Raw genomic sequence first — 15,594 nt, 5'->3', positions numbered from 1 at the left:
GGCCGAGGCGGCCAGGGAGGAACAGCCAAGTGCCGGCAACCAGCCAGAACTACTGGGGCCGGCCCGTATTGAAGAATACGGCCGAATTTACCCGGGCTGGCCGAGAAAGGCGCACCTCCAGCCTTCCCCGCAACCGGGAGAAGCCCCCTCCCTTTTGCAAGGTCGCCCCCTCCCCGCTTTTGGCGTGGGGGAGAATTGAGAGAGAGAGAGAGACAAACACACACACACACACACAAAGAGGAGAGGGGAGCCGGCCGGCCCACCCGTTTCCCCCTTTCCCTGCGCGAGCGTGTGTGGATTTCCCCCCCTTTTTTTCTGCCCACCTCTCTCGCCCGCCCGCCCGGTTCCAGCTTCTCACTATCCAGGCGTTTCTGCAAAGCGGTCGAGGGAGGGGGGGCGGTTGGTGGGAAAAGAAAAGATGGAGCAGCAGCCAAGGGTTTATAAAGCAAGCGGCGGAGTCCTGCAGCTCAGAGGCGACACGGGGGGAGGGAATCGGAGCTAACCGAGGAAGGAGGCGCTGCTGCTGCTGTTTCTGCTGCCGCCGCCGCCGCCGCCAACCGGGGCATAATACGGTAAATAAATACGAGCGTAGGGGATCCGCGCGTGAACGAAGCCCCACTCCCCCGCCTTTTGCTTTCACTCCCGAGCCGGCGCTTTTGAAAAGGGCTTGACTCCAGCCTGGGATTCGGAGCGGGAGACGCCGCCGCTGCTGCTGCCGCCCGCGCTGCTGTGGACTTACAATATCTGAGCAAAAGACTTTGCAAAAGACCACCCCGCCAAGGGGGAAAGGCGCGCAGTTGGGCACCGTCTTCCTTCGGCGTCTCTTTAAACGGTGCTCGGATATTGTAAGTCCACAAAGAACTGGGGAAAAATATTGACTCGAGTATAAGCCTAGGGGGGCATTTTTCAGCTCAAAAAATGGGCTGAAAAACTCGGCTTATACTTGAGTATATACGGTAAATATTTCCAGCGTTATGCAACTTCTTGTTCTACTGTTCGGGACAATATTTATGATAAATTCAAAACATACTGTATAAAACATAAGCAATTTCTATTCACAATGACTGACATGCATATAATATAATCTAGCTTATACTTCAAAATAACTGTAATGCAAAAGTCAGTCTACTTTTCCTACAATTATATTAAGGAGAAAAATGATAAAATTAACATCTTACATGACTTGTTCCTGACTCTCTCCACCAGGATAAGGATGAGCAACAACAGAAATGCCTGCAATAATAATGAAATACATTTAGGGTCTTTATTTCAGGTGCTAGTTCAAAAACTGAATGATTTAACAGTTTTAAATTTCTGCCATTAAGGTAAAAGGCAGCTAAAATGATCTATAGCTCAAATGCTGAGAAAAAGAATATTTGAGAACCTAGTTTAGAAAACAAAATGAATGAGTGGGATCAAGATGTATAAAACCATCTTGATTGAGAAAATGGAGAGGGGAATTTTTTTTCAAGTATCAAATGATCAGGGTTATCCAATTCAGTTTATTGGAGAAAGATTTAGAACAGAATAAAGAAAATTATTCATATAATGCATAATTAATCCATGCAAAATGTTCCTCCTACTCTTTTGAGTCAAAGGCATTCTTTTCCCAGTTTTGAGAGCTGAAGATGTCTGTTTTATGTTTACACAGTGACTCTGTGTAGCTTGAGAAATGTTGATTTCCACCTCATCAACCTGAGTGGTGGAGCAGCATTCCTCCAAACATCAGTTAGAAGGGAACAACAATGGCAATGTATGTCTCCATCTAGGCATATACTCATAATGCCACAATTATGTGCAAACTATTTCTGAATTTTATCTCTGCCTAATGAACATTCACTGACAATTCTACATAAATTAGTCCAAACTTCTAAAGGCATAGATATTAAACATATTTATTTATTCATTTGTCAAATAAACGCCTCCAGAAGTTGCAAATGCTCCATCACTGGAGGTTTTTAAGAAGAAATTGGACAGCCATTTGTCTGCAATGATATGGATATAGGCTTGAGCAGCGGGTTGGACTAGAAGACCTCCAAGTTCCCTTTCTATTCTGTTACTGTTATTCTGTAAAATTTGAAATCACCTACCTCTCTCTCAGAGAAAAACTAACTTTTTAACATAAAAGACCATGAAAATGTGGCATTATTGTAAGATAGTATTAAATAGCTGGGCTGATATTTTAAAAAAATATTTAGTGATTAAAATTAAAGGAAAACGTAAGAATGAAGTTAATAAAAACATGCACGTTGGTGCCAAAACTTGTTGAACTGAAGAAGACGGTATGTGAAGATGCTGAAGGAAGCAATATACAGAAAATCAAAGATGCAAAAAAATAAGAAAAATCAGTCAGGTAGAAGCAAATAATATTTATATAAGAAAAAAATCATATGTGTTAAACAAATTTAAATTAAAAAAATAAAATTAAATTTAAACTTAAATTTGGTCAATATGACTGAATTCATTTTGACTGAAGCCAGGATGCCATTATTACACATATGCAATTTTTTAGAATTTGTTGGCTTGTGTTGCCAGGAACCGTGGTGGCACAATGGTTAGAATGCAGCATTGCAAACCAAAGCATGCTGACCAAGGAATGAGGAACATCTGCTAGCCAAGGTCACCCATCCAAGTGCAAAGCACAAAAGTCCATGAAAGCTTGTTACCTGAACAATATACCAGCATCTAATTGGACATTTATGGATAACAGGGGGGAGGGCCAGAGAAAAGGGAAAGTTAATTGCTTTATCTGCGTGCAGAAAACATCAGAACCAGCTTCCCTATTATTCTGTAACCATTTAAGCTCCAGTAAAGTATACTCTTGGCAAAACAAAGACCCAGAAGTCTTTCTTCACTGGATGAATGAATGGGACGGTTGACAGATGTCCTTCTGAGGTTGGTAAAATGAGGACCCAGATTGTTGGGTCCCATATGCAAACACTGTAAACCACTCAGAGAGTGCTAGAAAGCACCATAGAGCAGTATATAAGTATAAGTGCTATTCTATTGCTATAATTTGCAACATTCTTGTCCCCAGTATATGGGTATTACTATACTAAAAAGACCAGATAATCTTAGAATAGCAATAGATTGTAGACTGAGTACAGTATGAGCCAAAAAAGGGATAAAACATAAGAAAAGGCAAATGTAAATTTGGGCTCCATTAAAAAAAAAGCATAATTTCCAAATCACAGGAAATAAACTCTCCATCTTTATTTTATTTTGGTTAGATTCTACTCTGTGTACTTCACTGCATTTTGGATTTAACCTTGAGGAAAAAGTGCCAGTGGGAGGATATCACTTCCTCATTTACCTAGAGGGTGTCAACCGGTTGGAAGAAGACCTGTCCTCTCTCAATTTAAACTGTGGGTCAGGGAATGATGGATTGAAGTTACAGGAAGGCAAATTTTGGTGGAATGTTAGAGTCAGAATCAGATCAAATATGTAAAAGCTCAGGAAGAAATAAAAGCCCAGAGAGTAGTAAGTTAAAATGGAGGCAATGTATCCATCTCTCTGGGTTGCAAGTCCATGTCCTGGAATAGAAATAAGCTAACTATCATTTTATTGTAGAGAAATAATTTTTTATTACGCAGTTAGAGAATGTTAAGAATCTCAGAATGTGGACATCTGGATTCACAATTTAGTGATAAAGCATACTGGGCAGCTACCAACTTCATCTTGTCTTATTTCTCATTGCAATTGTTGGGAAAATAAAAAGGGGTGAGAAAGACATAGAAAAGCAATAATTGCATTTTTCAGTTTATGATTTTATAATTAAATAGTTATTCAAAATGTCTAAATGGATTTTCACAAACCTACCTTTTACTTCCAGTCAAAATTATCCCTGCTGAGCCCCAAATACCATCTAGGGAAGCTTATCAAACATTCTAAAAATCCATTTTTGATACAAAATGTTAACATAAAACCTAAATCAGTAAAATAGATTTTACTGCCTTTTCCAGTATCTGGAAAATTACTCTAGGTCATTTACTACATTACTCAGTTTTAAAGCTAGAAACCAACAATAGAGTGGTATGGTAGATACTGAGGTCATTGCTTGCAAAAATGGAAGTTTGAAAATGAATGAAATTAACTTAATCAAAAATATTAAAACAATATTTTGAAATTATTCTATTTTTATATTCTATTTATGGCTACTGAGCCTCTAGCTACTATTTCCCCTTTTCTTTCTCAGTTGGTTTAATAGTAAAGGCTTTCAAGAGTGATACTATATTACATTGGTGCCATGTCAAGAATTAGTATTCATTGGTATTCGTTTTGCTTGATTGAGGAGCTGTGGTGGCACAGTGGTTAGAATGCAGAATTGCAGGCTAATTCAGCTCGCTGCCAGGAGTTCTATCCTCACCAGCTCAAGATTGACTCAGGCTTCCATCCTTCTGAGATCAATAAAATGAGGAGCCAGATTGTTGGGGATAATTTACCGACTCTGTAAACAACTTAGAGAAGGCTGTAAAGCACTATGAAGTGGTATATAAATCCAAGTGCTATTGCTTTTTTATCCCATTTTTTTAATTGCTTCAAAAAACCCAATTTTTCTCTGATATTGATCTTCCTCATCAGTTATCCTTGTTGGTTAGTGATATCAATCCCACTGGAGTAAACATTAATTTCAATCAATATTTAAAAGCTGCAGTCTAGATCTTGGTTTCTATCCTAATTCTAATCTTAAAGCTGCACTGGGGATTAAAATTAGGAAACACAATGATAGGGTATTGATTGTTACTACCTACTTTAAAAACAATAAAATAATAATAGTTAACTTTTATCTGGACATTTCAAGAATTTCTGAACAGTCTTTTTGACAAAGCAAACATAAGCTATTGGCTACTTTAAATGGCTGATTGGAAAAAAATGCCTTCCAAGAACCTTTCTGTTTCAAATTTATTATATTCAGCATCCTTTATTAGTTGAGTGTATTTAAGATTCTTATTTTTTTTTAAAAAAAAAATACTCATTGTAGGATTTTCAGCTTAAAGCAATGCAGACTAATTTGCATTTTATTCAACAACCTATGGCAGAATTCAGAAAGGAATAAATAATGCCCTAGAAAGTATAAACCTTGGATTAACTATTCTGCAGTTTTGCAGATTCATTCTTAGTGGGGATGAACAGTAACATAATACTTCACATGTCTCAATGTATTTAAAGATAGGTGGAAAACTAAAGCTCTCATCTTGAAATTGAAAACTATGTGGCAGGTGGATACCTACCATATCCAGAGGTGTTTCCGTGTGGTAAGTTAGCATGGAGAATGAAGTTATTCAAGCTGTTAAGGTAGGCTGGGAGGCTATGATATCCTTCCGGATTATACCAAACCTATATTTAAATTTTAGATATAAAAATAACAGACAATATATATATATATATATGTATTTGTAATTTTGTGAATAAATTTGTAGCCAGTGAATCTTAGAATTCAGGTGAACAATGAGACAGAATATACCTGCAGGTCCACTCCATAAAACAACACTAAGAATAATAAAGTGTTTGTTTGTTTGTTCATATTAGAAGGGGTTTTGAAAAATCTGCAGGCCTCTAGATTGTGAATCCTTGGAGAACTAAAGTATGAGAACAGTGACTTGTCTAAGTTCAGTTAGTAAGTTCGGGACTTGTGTGTAATAGTTACAACCCACAGTTCCAATCTTAGAGTTTGTTTGTCTATTTATTAATTTATTTTTTTGTAGAAGCAAAATAAAATTTATATTAGCCAAAAAAATATTTGGAAAATTGAAACATAGTTTTTCTCAAAACTCAAACAAGAAGCAAGAAAGCAGGTCCTCAAAATGCTACTCCAGTTTTAGTAGAACTAGAGCTCTTTTATCCACAGTACCTGAGGACAGAAAAGGCATTTAAAATTAACTCTGCTGAGAAACCTCAGGTTAAGAGTCAATGTCCATTTCTACTAGAAGCAATTATTGTCAGATGAATTTTCTAGCCTTGACAGGCTTTCTCAGCACATTAGGAACTGGCAAACAAAAGTTCCTTTATTACACAAATGCTGATATGACCCAAATTAGATTTCCTGCTACAGCAGCATATACGAAGGTAATTTGAAAATAAACCTCTGTTTGATTATCAATGACAGACACTCGCAGATACAGAACTTTTATTATACATATTAGAAAACTACAACACTACATTACTTTTTGACATAATCGCCATTCAAATTGAGGCACTTGTCATAACATCCTACAAGGTTTGAAATTCCTTAGTAATAGTCGCTCAGTGCCAAATCTGTGCTATGGGGGTGCATGTGATCAAAAACATCCTAATGGAATGGCTTCAAAAGTTCTTGGGTGTGTCTAGTGCTGTGTGGGCAAGCATTATCATGAACCAACACCACACCGAAAGTCAGCATGCCCCGACGCTTGTTATGAATGGCTCGTCTTATGTTTTCATAACGTTTCACAGTAGACTTCTGAATTGATGGTCGAACCACGCTCCATGAACTTCACTAGCAGTACTTCTTTGGCATCTTCACATTTGGCACGATTTTCTATGGCATCACTTCTGATTTAGACATCTTAGATCTCATGAAATTAAATTCCATGGAAGTTATATAAGCCATAAAGTGTACATCATTTCTGACAGCTTGACATATCTGGGCAATGACTGATGGCACCATCAAGTTTTCTTTCTTTAAGGAGGTTTTCTATACTCTTGGACCATCTGGATATGCCAATCTCATATGTCCCATACCCATCCCATTCATGTTGGAGGCACTTCTGGATTGAAAGTTTCATGATAATGCTTGCCTGCACACCGCTAGACATACTCAAGAACCTTTGAAGCAGTTTCATTGGGATGTTTTTTATCAATCCCCCTATAGCTCAGATTTGGCGCCAAATCTGATAACCAAATGGAGGTTTATTTCTGAATTTCCCTCGTTTATTCCTTGAAGTATGAGAACAATACTGTAGAAAGAAAAAAAAACTGCAGCTAACACATTTGCTAGAATAGTCCCTCCCAATATGGACCATTATTTCCTAGACCACACAGTTAAAGGAAACATTTTATGTATATTGTATATAAAAATAATCTATTAATACAAAATTACAGTAGAGTTGATAAAATATAGTGAGCGTGAATCTGAGTTATAAATCATGAAGTTGTTTGCATCTCATGCCTTTCAAGAACCTGACAAGTTGCCTTAATAGAGCCCATTTCTCCAAGTCTCCATTTTTCTGTCTACAACACTTAAATAGTAATACTGACTTACCTGAGAAACTTGCAATAGGACCCTAGTTTTTAATGTAATTAAATAGTGAATTTTAACAAAATATATTATATACAAACTAAATTTAAGAAATCACTTATTGGTTTGCTATATTTCATGACAACGCAATGCCCATAGTTTACCTTTGTTACTGTTCTGTTAGCAGGCACTGGGCTTATATCAAACTGGAGATTACTAGTTAAAGGCAGCCCAAAACTCCAGCCACCATATCTAGACATGGAAGGGAAAAAAAGAACACCTTAGAAAATAAAATTCTCATGCTTTAGACATAGATTTCATGCAATTAAATTCCATGGAAGTTATATAAGCCATAAAGTGTACATCACTTCTGACAGTTTGACATATCTGGGCAATGACTGATGGTACCATCAAGTTTTGTTTTTTTTTTAAAGAGGTTTTCTACACTCTTGGACCATCTGGATATGCCAATCTCATATGTCCCATACCCATCCCATTCGTGTTAAAGGCACTTCCAGGTTGAAAGGATTAGCCCATGACATCACTGTTGCCTGGAGGATGCCCATAGGGCATTTTTCACGTCCCTGTCAAGGAGCTGGCATGACTGATGGGAGCTCACCCTAACACACAGCAGCACTTGGGTCTCGAACATGGGTTTGCTAACCTGCAACCCAGCATCCTAACCATAAGTCACCATGCTCCTAATATATCCCATGAAGGATTTCTTGTACAGAGAAGAGGAAGAGAAGAAGCTGACAAGGGAGTTGCAGGCTCAGGATTCAGATAAAAAGAAAATCCAGGCAATTCCCAGATCTTATGGAAATAAGGTACTCAGCTGCACCAACATGTTCTTTTCTACATACTGAAAGAGCTACCAGGAAGTGTATAATCTCAAGAGTTTAATTAAAACTAATGTATGTTTTCATTTTTATCTTTCAAGATTTATGGACTAATATTTTAAAAAAGAAGAGAAACAAAATAATTTTAGAATCCTAATTTGTTATGACTTTTTAAAATCAAAATTAAAGATTATGGCCGCAAGAATAATCTAAGCAATCTAAATCCCTTTTGTTCAGTGAACTGATGACTAAGAAATTATGCAAATATAATGTGCCAAACACTGTCTTGCTATAATAGATATTTAGAAATATCACTACAGATTACTCCTTTAAATTAAATTTTAATTATGTGATAGAATTAAAAGTATAAACATAAATGAAAGAAATGCAAATACTAAGGAAGACACCGATTGAGAAAAAGTGTTAACCACTTTGGTAAGAATGCACACACCCCATCCTTTTTTACTAAACCCCCCAAATCACAAGAATAAAAGCTCAGGAAAAGAAATACAGACAATGTTTCACTCATGAACTTGAGTAACCATGGTCATTGAGAAAAGCGGAAACATTGACTCAAGCCCACCTATTCACTAAAGGAGGCACGCTAGAGGCAACAGACAGACTAAAGATAACAGGATAAAATCAATTACATTTGTTTGACAGAATTAAGACCAAGGGAAGCCGATACTTATGACCAATCACAAGCTTTTTCTAAACAAGTAAAACCAAATAATAAAAGCATACAAAGCAAGCCTCAAAATTACAAAATACTGTAAACTGTATAAAAATCCTTGCACTCACCAAGCTAATTTGACAGCCACTCCAGAAACATGCTGCTACCTTTTTAATTTCTGGCTACCAAATAAACAAAGACCTTCTTTCTTGCAGCCTGCCTCCATTTTATTTCCAGTATCTTTCTCCTGGCTTGGGACCAGACCAGATTTTTCTTCCCACACCACCATATGTAGGACTTGCAACCCCATTCTCTCCCTGAACTAGTATGAGACGACATGGTGGTAACCAGATGCATCAGGAGAGGTGGTGGGGATCTCAATGGGACAACAATGAAATTAATGCTGCTTTGGCAATAACTTTCTGTTAAAGTTAAATAAAGCTAGCAAAGGACAGCAATAAGATAAATGGAATACCTCTTTTGAATAAAATCTCTGGCAGTAACTAGAAGATAAGTTTCTACATCATGCCCAGTAAGGTTATATATTGTCCGGGAAGAGAATGTTCTCTTGTGAGGTGGTGAAAAGTTCAGCTTTGAACAAGTCTAGAAATAAAAGGAATTTATGAACATGAGAGATTTTTATACCTAAAATTATATTATTTTGATGAACAATAAATATTAATATAAAATATTCTTTAGTGTCTCTATGCAATATTATTTTAATGAATAAAACTTCAAGCAAATGAAACAAGGCAAAGTTTTTTTTATTAAATTATAATTTAACAAAAAATAAAACCATGTAGACAAACTAATTTTCAACTGGGCAGATATACTTCCTATACTGTAGGGCAATTATTAACTACATTTAATTGTTAATCTACTAGTTCATCCTTTGAAATAAATCTAAAATTAAAAAAATTATGTAAGTACTATCTATATACGTTGTTCTTCTAATCTCAAGAACCATGATGTTTCAAGCAAATAATCCCTTTTACTTTTCTGCACATTTGCTTTCTTTCTATGTGTAGTATGGCCCAAACTGATTTTAACTGTGCAATTGTAATTAAATGGACATAATAGGCACCTCTGATCAAGCTTGGCCATGTAGTTGTCTTAGCAACAGTAGAGAAGTAGAAGCAGTTTGCTAGAATATTTTTTCAGCTTCTCAGTCTAATCTATGACCCTGGGTTTTCTGATCTAGCCCTGCTTGAGATCAATCAAGGTCAGTGAGGTGTTAACACATTATACCGTGTTTCCCCCAAAATAAGACCTACCCCAAAAGTGAGCCCTAGCTTGATTTTGGGGGAGGGCCTAATATAAGCCCTACCCTGAAAATAAGCCCCAGCTACAGTAGGATCCTCAGCCAGATGGGGAGCGCGGCCAGCTGACATCGCTTTTGTCGGGAGCACCTATGGGGCTGAGGAATATTTCTTCATCCCCCCTTACCTTCTCAAGTCCTCAGCGAGCCCCAGTCTCTGCCTGTCTTGTCTACTGGCCCTGCTGCTGGGACATTCCTCAGCCATGTCGGGTGCCATGTGGCTGCCGAGTGGCTGCCTGTGCTGCTTCTGGCCTCACGGGGGCTCTTTGCCCTCCTGGCCATAATGCTCTGGCCCACTCTGCTGGACTGTTTCTGCCTGGTGCGGGGCGAGTCGGATTTCTCTGTCCATTTCTCAGCTGCTGCCGCATGTTTCTGGAACTAAAAATAAAATTCAATCAGACATTCCAACTTCGCGATATTTTTTTTTTTTTGATGAGAAGTTGGAATTTCTGATTGAACTTTTTTTTAGTCCCATAAATACATGGCGGCGGCTGAAAAACATGATCCAGCTGAAAGGCAGGTTAGTGAAAAAATGCTTGAGGGAGGTGAGGGCATCTGGGCATCTGTGTGGCAATCTCTCCAGCTCTGCAGAGGCAGGAGCCAGGCAGGGGCAGTCCCATGCTCTTCGGGCCCTGGCGAGCACTGCAGCTCTCATATCAGCTATGCGAGGCAGGCATGGGGCTGCCCTTGGCCACTTTCAGCCTTTACCCTGCACAGCTTTGGCAGGTGTCTGGCAGGTGGAGGAAAACAACTCCACTCCACCGTCACCTGCCTCGCCTCACCTCATGGCAGTGGCACAAGCTGGTTGGGCCGGGCCAGGTGGAAAGTGAGCCGGCTGCAACAGCTGGTGAGGTAGAGGCCAAAAGCAGCCATGGCTGCCCCATGTCCACCTCGCACAGCTGAGATGAGAGCTGCAGCAGCCCAGTGCCTGCAGCACTAAGTAGATGTGCAAGCTGGCAATCCAGCAGCCCGAAGGCAGAGCTGTGGGCGATGCAGTTCCACCGGTGGCTGCTGGCTGCTGGCGAAGGGGCCCTGGCAGCCCGGCTGCAGGGGGGGCTCCGGAGGTTGAATGGAAGATCTGGACTGACTTGCCCCATGCCAAACAGAAGCAGCCCAGCAGGGTGTCCCAGAGCAGTGTGGCCAAGAGGGCAAAGGGCCCCCGTGAGGCCAGAAGCAGCACGGGCAGCTACATGGCACCCAATCTTCGAGACCGTCTTCTGCCGCAGATTGCCTCCCATCGACCGGTACGCTCCCACAGAGCGGGCCTCCTCAGGGTGCCGTCGGCCAAACAGTGTCGGCTGGCGACCCCCAGGGGGAGGGCCTTCTCTGTGGGAGCTCCCACCCTGTGGAACGAACTCCCCCCAGAGATCCGGATTATTCCGGATCTCCCCTCCTTCCNCCTAGGGGGGGATTTTATAGGGATTTTAAAGGGATTTTATAATATTAAACTTAATACAGGTTATTTAATATATATTTTAATTTGGCTTTTAGAGATATTTATTGTATTGTACTGTTTTTATTTACCTGTAAGCCGCCCTGAGTCCCTCGGGAGAAGGGCGGGGTATAAATGGGATTAAATAAATAAAATAAATAAATAAATAAAATGTGGCCGAGAAATGTCCCAGCAACAGCAGGGCCAGGAGGCAGGGCAGGCAGAGACTGGAGCTCACTGAGGTTTTGGTTCATTGCGGTCGCAGGCAAGCAGATGGTGGGACAGAGAGGGCGGGTCTGATAGTAGCAGTGCTCCCTCTTCTGTTGGCCCCCACATTCTCTACCTCCTGTATGTGAAAATAATAAGCCCTACCCTGAAAATAAGACCTAGTGCATTTTTTGGAGGCCAAAAAAATATAAGATTGGGTCTTATTTTTGGGGAAACACGGTAGGTAGAGTGTAAAGGCAATTCCACACTGCAGCCTAAGATGCTTGCCTGCCTCTCTACATGCTGTTCCCAATTCTTTTTGAAGTCAATGCCACATCTTCCAGGCCAGATTGTGTTGCAAGATTAGATTGGCCATTCCTTGCTTCCTGCCCTTCTCAACCTGGCAGAGAAGATAAAGCCCAATGACTGGCTTCTGTGTGAACTGGTCTACCCCGCCTGCTTTTTATTCTTTTAGGGATTGTTTCCTCTTTCCTAGTCCCCACCCCCACTTCCATCCTCATTCTCCTCTGATACTAAAACAGACCCTTGTTGTTTATTATATTTCTCCTCATGGTTCCATTGTTGCTATGCTACAGTAATCAAAACAATTAAGAACAGCTTGTTCTTTTACTCATATGTTCCTCTGTAGAAAAATTGTAGAAAGGAAGAACTGATAATTTGCTTCTCTGAGCTTGATTGTTTTCTTGCAGATATTTCATTATCCAACTAGGTAACATCATCAGTGCTAGATAATAGAAATTAACATTATATTTAGTTTTGTCTCCAAGACTAACACTGTAGTTTTCATGTTTGAGAAGGTGAAGGAAGATTCTACTGGAAGCAAGTTATAACCATAAATTACCTTGCCATGCATATTGTTAATAGCAATAGCACTTAAGACTTATACAATGCTTTACAGCCCCCTCTAAGCTGTTTACAGAGTCAGCATATTGCCCCTAATAATCTGGGTCCTCATTTTATCGACCTTGGAAGGTTGAGTCAACCTTGAGCCAGTGAGAATCAAACTGCTGGCAGTCATCAGAATTAGCCTGCAATACTGCATTTTAACCACTGCGCCACCACAGCTCTATTAAAAACTTATTTTTCACTTCAATTCTCTTAATTCCACTACTACTACTACTACTACTACTACTACTACTACTACTACTACTACTACTACTACTACTACTACTACTACTACTACTACTATTAAAATTAAAATTTGTTTGCCTGGAGCCACTCAGAATCAAACTCCTGGAGTGGGCAGTGAGTTAGTCTGCAGTACTGCATTCTAACAACTGCACCAATAAGTCTCTTAAGTAATGTTAAGTAGTATTATTAAATGAAAATACTATTAAATTGCCAGCTTGGGAAATTAGCTTTTATAAATATGATGTTAAAGATATCCGTTTTTCATAAAGTTGGGTTTGGTCTTAGAAAAAAAAATCCACTTATTTAATCTTCATTTGAACTTTTAGTCTTTTTTTTTAACTTCTATTTTATTTTGACCTTATCGCATGAGATTCTAATTTGAATTTACCTCTCCATTGAGTGTGCAATTGCAGGCAGTATACTGATCACTCTGATTTCCACTGAATATCCACTTTTCAGCCACATCTTCCTTGAAACATGTTCTGAAAGTAAGCAGATTTAACACTGACATTTCCTATAAATTTGTATACACAGCATAGTGGGAATTTCCCAGATAATGCAGAACACTAAGCAGGAATGCCTCATTATTTATTAATTTCCTAAAGCTTTTCCAAGGGAAACTAAATTTGATCAGCTCCGCTTGGTTCTTACTGGTTTAACTATTCTTCTGTTCATTTATTTTTATTCAATATTAAAATTGAGTAGAAAAGTTTTAATAAGACCTTTTATATAAGCAAAAAATTATCTACAGTAACACTACATTAAGAAATATTGGAAGCAGAAGGGAATCTTGTGCCTGAGAGACTAATACTTGCTTACCCATAAAATCCTATGATACAACTACTGTATGTATAGCCCATGCCACAATTAGTTACAGTATATGTACAAATAAATATTAAAAGGGCCCACATATCATTTTTTTTGTAGTTTCTGTGAGCCCCGTCCAACAACAGTTGAAAATCAGAGGCCTAATTTTTGCCATTTTGTGTGTTGGAAAACACACAAAAACTATAGTGTGTGCTTTTAAAATAAATTTAGCACAGTTTGAAAAAGATAAACAAAGCCTGACTTAGTCCATTTTGCATCCTTGCCTTTACTCTTCCCTAAATGTCAAGAGCTACAGAGGCACACAAAGGTTGTCCATTCATGGGCTAATCAAATGCTCCCTCAAACAGCAAGGGTGACAGCTTTTTAAGGCACTGGATGCCATTATGTGATGTAAAATGATAAAGAAGGCTCTGACAACATACGTGTAAAAATGACCAAATACACCTAAGTTGTCATCCATTTCACCACTGAGATTTCATGTAAGAATATCAAAATTGCAGTTTTCTTTCTTGCAGAACTCTTAAAAGAGCTCATAAAAGTCTCTTATTGTGTTTAACAGAAGCTTTCAATCTTTTTACTTAATAAGTAATTTAATTTTGGTAATCTATGGACACCATTCAAAACTTACTGACTCCTATGCCACAAGAATCTTCACACATCCCTATTTCAACCCTCCTCTTTCATCAGTGACTGTAACTTGATAAAGTTGCATTCCTGCACTCCTATAAACCTCTTCTGTCAATCAAGCATAATTCAAAGGGATTTACTTCTGACTAGAATCTGTAGTAAGACTGCATCTATGCTTACTTAACACTATAATGAGTTCCATTCGTTGGAAATAAACAAATATTTAAACATGCTTATTATGCATGATTTAGGTATCAGCCTGTTTGAAGTTCTTGGGTTTATTTTTGAATTATTCTAGTTAATAATTTATATTGCACTACTGCTGAACTACAAGGTTTAGCAACAGCAAAAAATCTAAAATATCTTAATTTTGACAACACTTAACATCAGTGAGACCTGTAAAACTAAATTTGGTATTTTGGTGAAGAATATTGCACATTTAATATTGGATATTTAATTGGACCAAATTTTGATAGAAATCACTATCTGTTGCTAGAATATTTGCTGATGTTGGCAGTTGGATATAATAAATCTGCAGATTATCCTGATGACTCATACTTTTCAGTCATTTGTCTTTTTAGATGAGGCTAAAGGTAGGAAGGAGATTATTATTTTGTTATTCTGAGAGTTACTTACAAATGGAGAAAAGCTACTTACAAATTACTTCTGTTTAGACAGGTATTAGCTATTCCAGGAAAAGAGAGCATTGAAGCAACCAAAGCATCTGTGGTTTGATTGTAATTCCTAAACACACAAACAAACAAAATGATTAACTGCAATTTCAAGGCAACCATAAGTAATGAACAGGATAGTCAACATTCTTTTGAATCCCTATATCCCATGTTAAAACTGAATGACAATGGAAATTGAAGAAAGCTATTTTAGTCAGAATACTAAAACCTACACACACACACCAGTTAAATATTTTAACATTGTAATTTCTTCTGGTTTTTATTGTTTTGATGTTCCTTGTTTTTGAAGGGATTATTTTGAATTTATTTATTTATTTAAATAACTTATTTATTTATTTATTTATTTATTTATTTATTAATTTAATTTATATCCCGCCCTTCTCCTTACGGACTCAGGGCGGCTAACAACCCGATAAAACACTAATCCCCAAAAACTACAAATTAAAAACATAAGTAAAAACAAATATTAGTAATTTGGTCAAGTTAATTTAAAAATTGCTTTAAAACCCCATTAAAATTTACCCCTAGGCCAGTCCTGCAAGTTGGAATAACCATGTCTTAAGGGCGCGGCGGAAGGAAGGGAGATCAGGGATCACCCTGATCTCTGGGG

General features: G+C 38.3%; 1 protein-coding gene across 1 annotated transcript in view; it reads right to left on the bottom strand.

Annotated features, from left to right (window-relative positions):
• The window catches only part of ABCA12 (ATP binding cassette subfamily A member 12), a 226,544-nt gene that overhangs the window by 49,106 nt on the left and 161,844 nt on the right, over positions 1–15,594 (bottom strand). Inside the window, 6 exon segments of the mRNA XM_029284752.1 lie at positions 1,179–1,233; positions 5,232–5,337; positions 7,381–7,468; positions 9,204–9,331; positions 13,226–13,319; positions 14,950–15,036. Of these exon segments, the coding sequence (XP_029140585.1) occupies positions 1,179–1,233; positions 5,232–5,337; positions 7,381–7,468; positions 9,204–9,331; positions 13,226–13,319; positions 14,950–15,036 (558 nt within the window).

This window comes from Protobothrops mucrosquamatus, unplaced genomic scaffold (assembly GCF_001527695.2).
Source record: "Protobothrops mucrosquamatus isolate PMUCROS unplaced genomic scaffold, P.Mucros_1.0 scaffold899, whole genome shotgun sequence".
In the NCBI taxonomy this organism is placed as follows: Eukaryota; Metazoa; Chordata; class Lepidosauria; order Squamata; family Viperidae; genus Protobothrops; species Protobothrops mucrosquamatus.
This window is presented reverse-complemented; position numbering and strand designations above follow the sequence as displayed.